The sequence below is a fragment of the Tachypleus tridentatus genome, chromosome 9, assembly GCF_004210375.1.
Source record: "Tachypleus tridentatus isolate NWPU-2018 chromosome 9, ASM421037v1, whole genome shotgun sequence".
Classification (NCBI taxonomy): domain Eukaryota; kingdom Metazoa; phylum Arthropoda; class Merostomata; order Xiphosura; family Limulidae; genus Tachypleus; species Tachypleus tridentatus.
In genome coordinates this window covers 105918201-105933376 of record NC_134833.1, presented here as the reverse complement: position 1 = coordinate 105933376, position 15176 = coordinate 105918201, and the positions used below count along the sequence as shown (strand labels likewise).

General features: G+C 34.9%; 1 protein-coding gene across 7 annotated transcripts in view; it reads left to right on the top strand.

Annotated features, from left to right (window-relative positions):
• Positions 1-15176, top strand: part of LOC143225970 (uncharacterized protein CG43867-like) — a 129881-nt gene that overhangs the window by 33330 nt on the left and 81375 nt on the right. For 6 of the 7 annotated variants that reach the window (XM_076456242.1, XM_076456239.1, XM_076456237.1 and 3 more), the window contains 2 exons: positions 364-447; positions 8234-8365. In XM_076456242.1, coding sequence (XP_076312357.1) covers positions 364-447; positions 8234-8365 — 216 coding nt within the window. The remainder of the gene's footprint in view (positions 1-363; positions 448-8233; positions 8366-15176) is intronic. The other variant, XM_076456241.1, reaches the window with a different exon arrangement.

The following is a 15176-nucleotide window of genomic DNA, read 5'->3' as shown; positions in this document are numbered from 1 at the left end:
GATACCAATGGTGGGTAGAGCATAAAGAGCCAGTTGTTCAATTTTGTGCTTAACAACAAACAAACAAACTTATTTATTTCTTTTAGCAATATATATAAATTAAGGAGTAGCACTTCATATAATTAGGAAGTACTGAATATAAATTAAATTTTCCGTTATAAAATGTTCCAATATAATACAATACTTGTTTTTATTATTAGCAATGATGTGATAAAAGATATTTGTTACATTAATGAATAATCTTTTAAATTATTTATTGTAATGTCAGTATCTTTTTGTTTGTTTAAACCATGTATGATCAAAACTGATTTCTGTACATTTCAAAAGGACAGAGTTTTAGAGTTGTTTGATTTCTACTTGTAGAAAAACCTGAGAACTCAAGAGGCTCAGAAAGTAGAAGCCAAGGCTTCTATACTTAAAACATGGGTAACAAACAAGCTTAAAGAGGTAACTCAATACTTTCATTTTTATTAATTCTTTTTCAAAAGTTAAATCTGTATTACAAATAGAAATTGGTTTATAATATTTTGAAACAATCAGATGTTTATATTTTCATTTTAATTATCCTAAGGTAGCTGTGAAAATTTGTTAGATTAAATATAACCAAAAGCACCCACACTCAGTGATGAGAGGAATTTAAGTTAATCTATAAGTTTAAATTATTTCATAGAATTTAATAAGGTTAATTGTGTTTCACTTAGAACCAAAGCTCTGAGCTACTTTTACTACTCACTGTGAAAAGTAATTGTTGAGTATTTCAGTCACTGAACCATAACATATGGTAAATCTACACTTTTATTCCTTAAGTTATGTCATATTCCTATATGGCACTTTAGCTAATCTTGTGAGCAAAGAATTCTCATTCATTACTGTCATCTATATGAGAATTTTTTTATTACACATGCCACAAGACTTACAATTACCTATTGGTATCAAATAATTCTAACATGTCTCTCATGCAAATTATCTTGAGTCACTTCTATACCACTAGGAGCATAGTGCATTTATGTGGTGCCTTTCCTCTGGTCTTTCACTATTAAATAAGCATGGCTAGCACAGATAACCCTGGTACAAAAAAAAACAAACATTATCTTTATGATGACAAGAAACCAACTTGAAGTAAAAATGTATCTCAGGATGGCTGGTATGGGTATTAACACTTTTATTAATAAAGCAGAGAACAATGCTTCAACCCTCTTAGGCCATCTTCAGGTTAACAATCAGTTGCAAACTCTCTCTTAGTTAATCTGGAGATGACCTAAGAAGGTCAAAATGTTGTTCTCTGCTTTATTAATAAAAGTGCTAATACCCATACCAACCATCCTGATATAAAAACCTTATCTGTTATGGTTGTTTGATTGCTCCAACATGACCTAGGATATTCCACTTTCTATTTCTCCACCCGACTTAAATTTATATGCTGATACCTTTTTTTCCAACTGGGGGCTGCCTTTAGCATTTCCACTCTTTCCTAGGTCTGATATCTGGTAAAGAAATCTCTGCTTATAGACATTCTAGAGATGTTTGCAATTTTTTTCAGGATTTCCAAATTTTCATTTACAGTTATTGGGACAACTCATGATGATCTTTCACGACACTTCTTTGGTAATTTTTTACATTATCTGCCTGGGAGATATCCACTTTCAGGACCTGTACTTGTTTTTTTGTTGTAGCCATATTCATTTCCACAACTGCCATTTACTGAGTGAGGTTGTTTGCACCTTTTGCCTCTTGCTTAACATTATTCCCTTTCTTCTGATTGTTTTATTCTACTCACTTGTGATAAGTTTTGTTTGGACATCTATACTTTTGCCTCCTTCTGTCCTGTATACCTGCTGATTTATTTCATGACCACTTCTTTTTTCTAAAGACTTGGATTGCCTGAGAAAATGATCAGTTGTTTTCTCCCATCTTTCCTCCTGTTTTCTCATGAGGTGATCAATCTATTCCCAATCCATGTCCATTTAAGACTGTCTGTTGCTCTTCTGCTTGAACTGTCCCTTTTTGTGGACACCACCATTGCCTGTTTTTTCCATGGCTTACATCTTCATCTAGGGACTTATCTCCTTCCATACTAATCAGTGAAGTTCAACAACTGAACTGTTTGGCATGTTTGTTTGTGGGTGAGCCTGACTGACCATTTTGTAATGGTACATCCCATTAGATTAGGCGTATCACAGTCTCTTTTGCCTCCTATTGTTGCTGACTTTTGATAGACATCTTTCAGGTTGGTATGTGGACTTCTAATACATTTGCCTCCCAGTGGCACAGCAGTATTCCTGCAGTCTCACACCACAACAAACTGGGTTTTGATACCTGTAGCAGGCAGAGCATAGTTAGCCCATTGTGCAGCTTTGTGCTTAACTTGAAATAAATAAACAAATTTTAACACATTTATCTCTCATTACTTACATCATTGGGTGGTTTCATGTGCCTATGGTTTTTGCCTCCCTCTTTCCAGATACTATTCTTCAGTCTACCTAGAGGATATAGCGTGGTGAGTTATGCCTATTAATTTCTTTTCCTACTCCATGTCTTTCACACATTTCATGACACCACCACATGTGTACCGTTATTTCCATATATGTTCAACTACAAAAAGAAGGCAAAACACACATACACAAAATATCATATTAAGTGGAACTGAATGCTACATTCATTATATCTAGTATCATTGGATTGGATTCTGCCAAGAGGTCAGTATTGCCTTACAGGGAATATTTACCTGAAATCTGAAATGAGTGGAAGAGTATGGAGTGTATTCAACCTAACCACAATTGCTCAATGTCCAGTGTTGAAGTTTTCTGCAAGGCTGCTTCAAAACTATATTTTTATGATTGATATGGCTGTTTACACAACAAACAGACAGCACCAGGTGTACATCTACCCTCACAACTGGTTTGTACAGTTGGGACCTAATTCCAGGTGATTGTACCTGATGATAGTGGTCCATGTATGATCATCAATGTTTTCCCTTGTGTTTATCCTCTCCATTATTCTAGTGGATCATGTAGAATTGTTACTTCCCCAGTCTCAAGCCACTGGGAATGTTGATATGGAGAGTTTCTTCTGCAAGTGATGTCTTTTCCCCAGTAAGAAACCAGTTAGACCCACCAATTATTTGAGCTGAGAGCTGGAGTATTACCTGGAATTGTAGTACCGGATACCCCTTTACAGTTCCCAGTGGATACACCCAGCTGAATAGAACTTAGATTTGCTTCAGGACACAGGTGAAGGATCCTCCTTCCTCCACCTGTCATTATAGTATCTATCTCATTTATATATTTGACTAAGACAGAACAGCCTAAAGCCATATTCACAGTTCACATGCTAATGTTCTGTCCACCTTGGGGATATGTTACCACTGGCACAGGATTTTCCTTTTATCTTTATCTATCTAAATACTAAAAAATAAAAAAAAATCATTGGGTAAAGTATATTTTCTGTTTGAGAAGGATACTGTCTCTCACTGAGTGTTGCTCCACTAAGCAACTCCAGTCTTGTGTAAGTCACTCACCTTTGGCTTTCTTTTTATGCCATTATTTCAGAAAGGAACTAATCTGTGTAACTGGTCATTACCTGCCCTTTCACTATCATCACTGCAGAAATCTAACTCCTAGTAGTGAAGAGAAGTAAGTAACAGTTCTGTACTTTATCTGAAAATGTATTTCATGCACATACTTAACTCTCTGCACCACCTGTCACCTTTCTTCCACACTTCTGGTGCATTTTGTTTACTTTGCTAAGAATTAGCGTATGATTATGTACTAGTTCTTATGGGGACTACTGTGTATGGAGGTTGTGTCACCCTCTTATTGGTGTAGAGCTACAACATTGTGATGATTACATCATAGACTGGCACAATACACACACATATATACGTCTAAGGATGGGAGTTAGTTCAAGGTTGTAATGTGCAGGAAATTCCATGGCAGTTGCATGCAAGGTACTAAGTCTTAGTACTTCAGTGAGATAATTATCAAGTAAGGAAAATGTCAACTTCAGGTACTGTGGTATTAATTTTTATTTGCATGAATATTTTCTAAATTGCTAGAGCTGGGCAATGAGAGCCTGAATCTTTCATGACAGCCTTAGTGGAAATATTTTTTTTTATATGATATGACTTATGGCAACATATGACAATAAAAGAAAATAACACTTACCTTGGCTCAAATCGAATCAAACTGCCTGAATAACATTTTAATGACTTATAAACTTCCTGCATTGTAAATTTTGTAGTGTCTCTACAATTAATAACTGATGGTGCATGAATTTTGTAAGAACATTTTTAACTGGGCTGTAAGTTTTGTCTTTTTCAGTGTTAAGAAAAAGTACTAAGTCACATTGTTCACCTGAAATTTTCATAATAATGCCCAAGTGATGGTGTAATTCTCTTGAACATTTTCCTGTTTCATAGACTAAACAATGAATACTGAGTACAATAGGATAACAGCTCAGCAGATGCTAAGATTAATATTTTTTGGAATGATCTATAGTTCTGTTTGAAGAGCCCTAAATGAAATGCTGCATGGATTATAACAAAGGTAAAGCAACTATTCTCAAAGTATACAAGTTATTACTGAAGGTTTATTGCCAAAAGTTTCAAGGTTATTGCAAACAAGACAGTCAAACTTGTATGGAATTTGCTCACAAAAAAAAGAGGCTTATTTTGATCAATGGTGTAATTTTATGCATGTTAACATCAGTTTTGAGAAACTATGACTAAGGAACATAAACACTATACAAATGATGACATAAAAACATACTTAGATGAAATGAAAGTTGAAACTCTGCAGGAAGCAGCTACTTTTCATAAAAGAAAATTCCTGCAATCTCAGCACAAACCTGTATGTGTTCACTCCATATGTTCAGGATTCTTTTAAAAAATTCAGCTCCTCTAATTCAAAATCTTTGTACAGTTGGGTTAACACTTTATTAAAATAATCAAAGCATATCTATCATTTTTGTTAAAAAAAGCTTGTCATGTTATATCTGATTGTTGGCATTTGAAAAGGAAAAAGAGGCGACACCTAGTGAGTTTGTGTCTACATATGGACAGTTTCATCAGATCACCTGATATTGTTGATTTGGCCACTGATGAAAAGACTGATGCAGTTAGGGAAGAATTTAGATCTTTTGTTTCTCTATATTGTGTGTCTTTGACAAATTACACTGCTAATTCCATACTCGTATGTACTTTATGTGATACTGGGATGACTCACTCATTGTTGCTAGAGGGTATATTGCCTTTGGGTTTGAGATCTGCCACTGGTGAGTTTTTTATTGTTCAGGGTATTGAGGGGGGCTTTGTTAATGTTCCTCTTCATAACATTTATTTAGCATGACACCTAGTTTTGAAACCAGTTATGGTTGGAGTAAGACCTACTCTGCCAATTAAAGATGAATCATTAGTGTTGGGAAATGATTTGGATGGTGTAAAAGTCATTTCTAAACCCAAGATGGTTAGTGAGCCAACCAGTGTTTCATCTGAGAATGATGATATTGATGTTGTTTATGAGAATCCAGATGTGTTTCCCTTGTGTGCTGTGACTTGAGTTCAGGCTAAGAAATTAAGCCAAAAACAAATGATAAATACATGATTAGAGGACGACATTATAGATTTATCTCAGACATTTTTTTACCTGACAGGTATCTTGTAAATAACTGCCCTTCTGACAAGTCACTTGTGAATGACAATGATGAACATGAGGGATTTGATTCAGCTGGATATGTTCCGTTTACTAGAAGCAAACTGATTGATGAGCAAGAAAATGATCTACAGATATCTTTGCTGTTTAAATATGCAATCCCAGAAGATGAACTGGAGAAAGTTTCAAATGTCTACTTTTACAAAAATGGAGTGTTCTTGAGAAAATGGAGACTACCAAACATACCAGCTTCTGAGTATATACATGGTATATTTCTGGCTCTGTCATGGCAATTCCATCATTTTATCTTATGATGGTGATATTATTGACCATTGGACATTTTGGACCAAACTCTCTGTTGCAAGTGTTGATTGCATGCAGTGGATCTCCCTTGGTTAAAGGTTGGCACATTCCCGAATCCCTGGCTCAATGACACTCCTGTTTTATGCTCTGGAGTTAGTCATTTCTTCATATCCATGATTTTATGGCTAAGGTGAAGAGGGTATTATCCTTATCTTACCCCTCATGTTGTTGTTGTTGGTAGCCAGCAAGGAAGTTCTGCTTCTAAGTAAGGTCCACTGTGCCCTAGCCATTCTATACTATGGGATTGAGTTAGTTATTTATCTGATTGGGATCACTTTTTTGACTTATCCTCTTCCATTTGCATGTGCTTCCTTCCTTTTAAGCCATATGTGCCCATAACTGTTTGTGACAAGAAGATACTTGGTTCAGAGGTGGTGCTGTGCCCCTCCTCAGATAATATGATCTGTTTCTCTCATAAACAGAGGTATTCTTGAGGGCTTTTGGTATGTGCATCTGTTTTCCTCTTGCACTAGTCCCTCTTCCTTTTTACTGTTGGGTTCTAGCTAATCTTATTAATAGAGGGAAGCACAGTATCCCATCTCCTCACAATCTTCTGGTGCATGCATCTCCTGCCAAACTTTGAAGTGAAGGTTTGGTATTGCCATATAGAAAGAGTCATGTGTGTTACATGATGGTGGTGCACTCTTGTTGGTGGAGAGAATGATGCATGTTGATTTGCATGAGAGTTACTGGAATCTTTGATTCCAGTATGGGGGTGCAGAGACTTGTAGCAGCATATGTTATAAAGAAGTTCACATCTAGAGTGAAGCACGAAATGGGAAAAGTTAACGTTATTAGAGAAGAGAAGTACCTACTGGAAATATGTTTTCAGTTAGGCAAATTACAACTTGCATTGCCATTATGTTTTTGAACCAAATTACCATATAAAGTATATAAACATGGATAAAATATTAAAATGTTAATATATTCTTATTTAAGACCAAAAGCATTTTATAAAAATACAAAAGATAACCTAAGAAAACTTCTGAATAACTTACTAAGGAGACAACTTGGATCATACAGCAAAACTTTCAACATAATTTAAAGTAAAAAATGTTAAATAAAGTGACTTTTGAAACTCAAACCAATCAGTTAAAGCAGAGCTCTAAACCACTACTCATAGTTTTGTCACTGGTTACCAGTTTTTTCACCAGTATTTAATTGTTTCAGTGAATTGTACTTTTAGTTCTAACTGTGATTAACGATATTAGTCTTCATGCTATTTTACAAGTCATTTTAATGAGAAATATGATGTATGTATAAAGTAAACAAAGTATTAAAGCATATTAATGCACCCATAAACTGGGGTTTAAAAATATTCACTCAGAAATGCTCCAGTCTGGTTTTGCCACTTAGCCACATACATATTTTGCTGTATATGTAATTGATCAAGAAGTGTGCCCCTGGCCATCATTCAAGTATTTTGTTTAAAAATGTAAGAGCCAGGTCATCAGTCAGAGATGGTGTACACACTTTACTAATGAGTTAGCACCAAGCCATCATTCAGAAATGGTATATAAATAAGTAAGCATCAGAATGTCATATAGAGATGATGTTGCACACTACATTAATAAGTAACAATCATTTAAAGATGTTAATTACTCATCCACGTAACAAGTATCATATGACGTAGGTATACACTCTACTTTTGCTCTTCCTATTGACAGGTTCTCTGACACACACAATTGTAAGAAATGCTTACAAAGCAATAGAATTATAACTTACCTAAACTTTATATGGATTGGCCTATTAGTGAAGTTTTTAAATTTGGAAAATATTCTGGTTTTATAAAATGTCTGTATTCAAAACTTATGTAATATTATAGATCAAGAACTTTTGTATTAAACATTGAAAAACCTAGATATAATTATAAAGGGTTGACTGTACATAATATAAAACTTAGCAGGTATTTCTTTTAAACAACATTTACACATATATCTCAAAAACATAGTGCAATTTTTCTTACAGAATGCTTTGCATCTGAAGAACTGTGAAGAGTTTTTGCAATTTTTAATGAAAAGAGAATAAAGTATTGCTTAAGATATATGTGTTTAAATTCTGTTAAAAGTAATTACATTAGTGATAAATTGATAAAACTGAAAGTTTGATTTGATTTACATAAAGCTTTAGTTAGGTAGTATTCAAAGAAAGCTAGTTTATGTTGTAGTGGGTAGTTTTATAATATTTACATCTTTGTGTTTGCATATGCATTGTGTTTTTAGAGGGAAGAGCAAAACAGACTTCTGTGGGAAGAAAATCAACGATGTAACAGAAAATTGGAATTATTAAAGAACCACCTCTATGAAATCCAACAACACCATCCTCAAGCTTTAAATACATTCAACCATGACATGGTAAATAGATGGTGAACTAAAATCCTTTAATTATGATTTTGTATGCAAAAACATAAGATAATTATTTAGCTTGCAAGATAAAGATCTTGAAAAATTATATTTTAATGAAACCAGTTTTGAAATGGTATTATCTCTACTCACTCAAACCTATCTTGACCTTGATTTGCCCTCTAAACATTGCTAAAATTTTTAATAGAGCACCAGTCTTTTATACACCTTCATTTTCTTTCCATTGCAGCAGCATGGGCTGATCATGTGATTAGTCTCCACCAATCATACTGTGCAAACTATACTAGCATTGGTAGCACAATCTTCACTTCCTTGATTGGCATTCTGTTGTATAAATGTGTGTTTTAACTCATTCTCCATATGACTACAATATTTTGATTGTGCTTAATTCCAAATTTATATCAGTTTCAACTTCAAGTTTTGACATCTTGTGTTTGATTTCTAGTCATTTGTTTTAAAAATGTTTTTGTTTCTGAATTCTGTTTTGTTCATTTGAATTTGAGTTTTAATATAACATACTCTTGAGATCAGACATCCAGGAGCTTTACCCTACTACAATGTGATGTCTGTATAACAGTTGAGGCAAGGGAGGTAAACAAATAGCAAAACAAAAAGGAAATTTTGTTCATTCTGTATACTTGCTCACGATCTGTACTACTATTTGTAATAACCATTTGTGTTTGTGATGAACTTTTGTTGTTCCAAACCTGCAAAGAGTTGTTGTGGATTCAGTTGCATCAGTAATGCCTATAATAAATTGAAAAGATCTGAACTTTCCTTCTCTTTGATACCTAGTTCTCCAGCTCATCTTAATAGTAAGTGTAAAGCAAACATTTGTTGAATTCTATTTCTAGCCTAGAATAGTCTTAAGACAGTTTTTTCAAAAACTAGTTTGACCTGGTAGTTTACTTTTTAGTGCAGTTTTGGTATTGAAAAGGGGAGATGAGTATTGTGGCTGAAAGGTATTAACTGCATGACATAAGAAGCAAGAGGAAAGTTGTGAGAGCCAAAGTCTGACTATAACTATGTGTGTTCAACCAATTTTATGTCATGTAAGTATTGTCTTCTGATTTTTTCAAACACAAGGTAATTGTACATGTCTGGATACTGCACACTGGGCCATTCTTTCAGATTGTTAATCTATGAACCAAGAGGGTGCTGGTTGGTACAAGAATCAAGGCAAGTTAATTGTAACTTTCCTCGATGTCTCGCTAATGTCTCATCTGACAATTCTAGGTTATGATTAGACATTGCAAGCAATAATTTGACTATCAAACAATAATATGTAAAGAATAATGGAAGAATTTTCACATCAACTTCAGTAGTGTATATGGTAGATCTACATAGGTTGCACACATGCACCTGTACTCATTTCACTGTTGTTTGTCCCTTTGTTGAAATGGCGATCTTGTTACTGGACAAAATAACGTACTATGACATCAAGCCAACCTCATGGATTACCAAGTTCCTGCCAGAAGTAGAGTACTGGTCCTCAGGTCTCAGGTTTGATCTTTGTAGGGGGAAGCAAAATGTTTGCTTCCCCATTTGTTCATGCGGAGTTAATGTCTTACCTTTGGCTGATGATTTTTCCTTTCACATAATGATTTTTATGAAATGGAATATAAATATTGTGTGGATATTGTCTTTCTACAGCACTTACTGTGCCTCCATAAAATCTGGTGGGTTAGGTATTGTTCTTTTTTCCAGGTTTTTTCTGTGAGTATTCCTCACTCCCATTAAGGATACCCATATTCAGTGACTTTATGTAAGCTTGTGTAAATTAACCTAATTTTTGCACTTGATAATTTAAGTTATTGATATCTTCTCTGCTTGGTGTTAGGTAAATCAGATTTTTATACTTCTTTTACAGTCTAAGTTAATTTAGTTTAAACTTGTATTTGGAGTTTGATTCTTTCTTTCTTTTTGTTTGCATTTTTACTTCCTTTCACTGTTAATGTCATTTTGTTTATTAGCTCTCTTTTGCTTTACTACTAGTCCCATCTAATTGAGGATTAGATTTTAATCAAATTTTGTTATTGTTAACTAGGTACCTTTTTTGTCTCATGTTTTAAGGGTAGGTTTTTTGTGTCCTTTGTCTTGTAGATTCTTAGAGTGGAGTTATAGGTTCAATATTTAAGGCTTATTTATCTTCTGCATTGTGTTTATGGTTTTGTACTTTAGGTGTTACTTATTGTTTTCTGTTTTAACTTAAATTTCATAGTTTTGGAGACTTTACATGTTTATATGTTTTGTTAGTTTGTTAGTTATAAGTACATTAAATATGTTTAGTTTATGTCTCTTTTTGACTACACTTCACAGCAGTTCCATGATTTCTGCAGGTTCTGTCTGTGGGTTTCTATCTTCCATTTTGGTCTCCCTCTATCCACTTCCCAGATCTCCTTTCTCCTCAGGATTATACCTCATCCAGTCATATAGTCATATTGTTAAATCTGTTTGAGACCTACTGACACGACTACACAGAATAACTGTCAAACTGGTGGTATTCACCCAACTGGGATTTCACTACTGTTTATTTGTTGACTACAAATTCAGAGGAGATTGAACTCCTATCTTAGATCTTTTCTGATTGCATTTTTATTTGGAGATATATTGCTTCATTATGGAATTTCACCTCTCACTTTAGTGGGGCTTTTGCCCCAGTGTCACATTGTTTTTCTTTGGTTCATTTATGAGGGTTCTGCCTCCCAGTTCTGGGAACTGCTGTGTGATCTTTTTTCAGCTCCATATGTGTTTTGTTGACTAGTATGCCCTTTTACTTGCCATATTTACTTGCTGGATCTTCAGATTGTGTTTTATTTACCTTTTTCTGTGCCCAGTAATTTACTCACATCCACAACGTCTTCAAGAAGATGTTTAGATTGTGTTTCTCATCAAATTGGAGAGGTCCTTTACTACTCTCTTGCAATATCTTATTCATTTGGGGGTTTTCATCATTCACTTCTCAATCAAGCCCTGTCTTCCCCACCTTGGGGCATAAAATGGACAGCCATGAAGGTCCTACATTTTCCTTCTCTCTCTGTACTAAAGGCTCTATCTTTTTTTAAGTTGTTGGCTTCTTTGAAGGCTTTCATTCCCTTAGGTTAGGCACACATGCATTTCTTTCATTGGATGATTCTCACCCAGTGGAACTCAAAGATCCTGAGGACCATCTCATCTCCTTCCACCTGGAATCAAGGCTGACCTATCTTGGTGACTTGACATTGACTTGATCATGGTGGGGGTTTCCATTTGTTTATCTTGTTCTGAGTCTTTTCTGTTTACAAACGCTTCCTTTGTGAATTTGGGAGATTTCCTCAATTCCCCAATTATTTTGGGTTAGTAGTCAGTTGAGTTGGCTACTCTACATTTCAATATCCTGGATTCTTTGGCAAGTTATCAGACTTTGTATCATTTCCTCCTGTTCCTGCAGGGGTGCATTGTTATGGTTCATTCTGACACTTCCACTGTAATCAGATATATTACCAATTAAGGGGGTACTAAGTCTAGTTCTCTGTGTTTTCAGGTCTGGATCTCCAGACCACATTTGACATACTCATTAATAGCACATGGCTCTTCTTCTGGGTGTTTTTGCCTGGGTAGACTCTACTTGTTTATCTCTAAATACATTATGATCAAGATACCATATGCTCAGTCTTATATAAGGTGCTTCCACTAAATGTTTTCTGCCCAGATTGACTGTATTTGACATTCTATAATGCCACAAGATATTTCCCCTGGATGCTTTTTCTCAGGATGACTGCATTGGTTGATCACACAGTCTGTTACATAAAAAAATATGAAACAGAAATTACTATACAAGGCTTTCCACTGGATGTTTTTTGCCTAGATTGATTGCAGTTGACATAATCTGACATATACAAAGGTGCTTCCGTGGATTTTTTGCTCAGGCTGACCACACTTGTATAAATCAGATGTGCTTTTTCTGAATGTTTTTGCCCAGGCAGACTGTACTTGATCTAACAGTCTTATGCAAATCACTTCCACTGTTGTTTTTGACCAGACGGGCCACACTTGACATAATCCAACGTATTTCAAGATGCTTCCCTGGATGTTTTTGCCTTGTCAGACTGCATATTCATGTATGGTCTTTAGTCCTTGTTATGTATTCTTATATCTGATTACAGGCACCTTCTTCAAATCTAACTATGATTGTCTCATACTTGTCACATGTGTGGACATCTTATGTATTATGCTTTCCATGGGCAGAATGTGTTACATAAAATGATAACTCTTTGTTAAGTTCTGCCCTGTATTCTTATGTTTATTACTGGGTGAAGAGCATTCTTGTTCCAGGAGTAGTGCTATACCTCACAGATGTGCATCCTTTTATTATAAGTGACAACTGATCTGTTCTTTTATGGAGGTTGTTATCCACTTGTTTGTGTACTTTTGCACTTTAATTGGCCCTTCCACCTTTCCAATTTGGGATTGTAGCTTTGTGTGAGATGAAGTAGTATCATTTTGGAAGTTAACATTTTCTAACACTGAAAATGCATTTCTGATAGGTACTTATATCTTCTCACCCACTTTATTCCTTTCCTCCCTACTGATTTTCTGATGTTTATCTGCTAATTCTGAAAAGTGAGGATTGTGCTGCAATGGTAGAGGGAGGTACTTGTGCTAGTATAGGTGGCACAGTATGATTGGTGGAGGGTAGTCATATGATCAGCACATGTTGTTGCAATGGCACAAAAATGAAGGTGTATAAAAGACAGGTGTATTGTTGAAAAGTTTATCGATACTGAGAGGGCAAATTATAGTCAAGATAAATTTGGATGAGGGAGGTAAGTAGTCATTGGAAATACATTTTCAGTGTCGAAATATTAAGTTTCCATACTTAATACTGGATTTTGCAAACATAACATTGTGATCACATTTGGCCTTTGTGAGTGCTATACTTATGTGTTTGTAAACAGTTTAAGATGAGAAGAAATATGCTGAATGACTTTATACTTTTTCTATTCCACACAGTACTAGGTAATAAATTGTTTAACATGTCTTGTCTGTTCTGTAAATCTAAGTACATTATGAGGCTGTATGAAAGCGTTATTATAAACAGTTTCTAAATCATCCCCTTGTGTTGGATAGATGGAGCTATATCTAATTCTGTTAATTTGATACTCAATGTGGTTAATTACCAAACTGAAAATACTGTCCTGAAAACGTTTATTACATATATGTACATACATGCCTAATTGCATTTTTATCAGCTTAGATATGAACTGTTTATCTCAGATGACACTAGTTTTGGATTAGAAACAGTTATTAAGTCAAAGAAGTGAGTACTGAACTATATCTCATTAATAACGTGTGTGTGTGTGTGTGTGTATATATACAGGGTGAGCCAAAAGTAGGTGGACAGCATTTGGAATAGGTTTATGTATCGGTTATATTAATGCAATTGTATATTATAACTATGTTGCAACTATATTATTTGTGTTATATAATTACAATTTTATAATTACATTTGTTTTAATTTAATCTGTTTTCTTTTTTTTTAGATTGTTAATAGAACCCATTATGTCAAATACTTTAAATACAGATAAAAGAATATGGGTGTTAAAAGAGTATTGGAAATCTCAAAATACTGAAACCGTAAGGAGAAAGTGGGTTGAAACATTTGATACTCCAGCTCCAAAAAGACAAACCATTTACCGTATCCGTGACAAATTTGATGCCACTGGCTCAATCCTTAATGCTGCTAAAACTGGTCGACCCAAAACAGTCTGTACAGAGAATAATAAGCAACGTGTTGCCGATGCATTTGTTCAAAGTCCAAACAAATCCACCAGAAGAGCTTCTATAGAATTGAACATACCACAAACCTCTATTAGGCGAATTCGACGCCACTGGCTCAATCCTTAATGCTGCTAAAACTGGTCGACCCAAAACAGTCTGTACAGAGAATAATAAGCAACGTGTTGCCGATGCATTTGTTCAAAGTCCAAACAAATCCACCAGAAGAGCTTCTATGGAATTGAACATACCACAAACCTCTATTAGGCGAATTATAACGCAAATTGGGTTGAAACCCTATCGACCACAACTAATTCATGGCTTATTGGAGGATGATCCAGACAGGCGACTGCAATTTAGTGAAATTATGCTGAACAAGATTGAAGAAAACCCAGGAATTTTAGATAACATTGTGTGGAGTGATGAAGCTTCTTTTAAATTATCCGGTCATGTCAATAGACATAATTGTGTTTACTGGTATAGTGAGAACATGCATTTAACATTAGAACAACAGCTAAATCAGCCTGGTGTCAATGTTTGGGGTGGTATTTCAAGTTCTGGTGTTTATGGACCATTTTTTTGGACGGAACAATTACAGGAGATAAGTATCTCAAAATTCTAAGGAATCAAGTTGTTCCCCAGTTACAGCAACAACCTAATTTACATGACTTTTATTTTCAACAAGATGGGGCCCCTCCACATTATTCCAAAGGAGTTCGTGAGTATCTTGATGAAACATTTCCATTGAAATGGATTGGTCGAAGAGGTCCAATCGATTGGCCGGCACGTTCACCGGACTTGCCCTTTTGGATTTTTTCTTTTGGGGAGTACTCAAGGAAAAAGTTTATAGTCAAAACCAAGAAGTGTCGGTGATTTAAAAAATTACATAAGAGATGCATTTCAAGAAATTAATGCCCAGAGTGACTTCTGCAAAAATGGTTGTCGAAGCGTAAGAGGTAGACTTCAAAGCTGTGTAAATCAAGAAGGAAAACAATTTGAGCATTTGCGTTAATAAATAACAGTTTATTTTCATTAATATAATTGT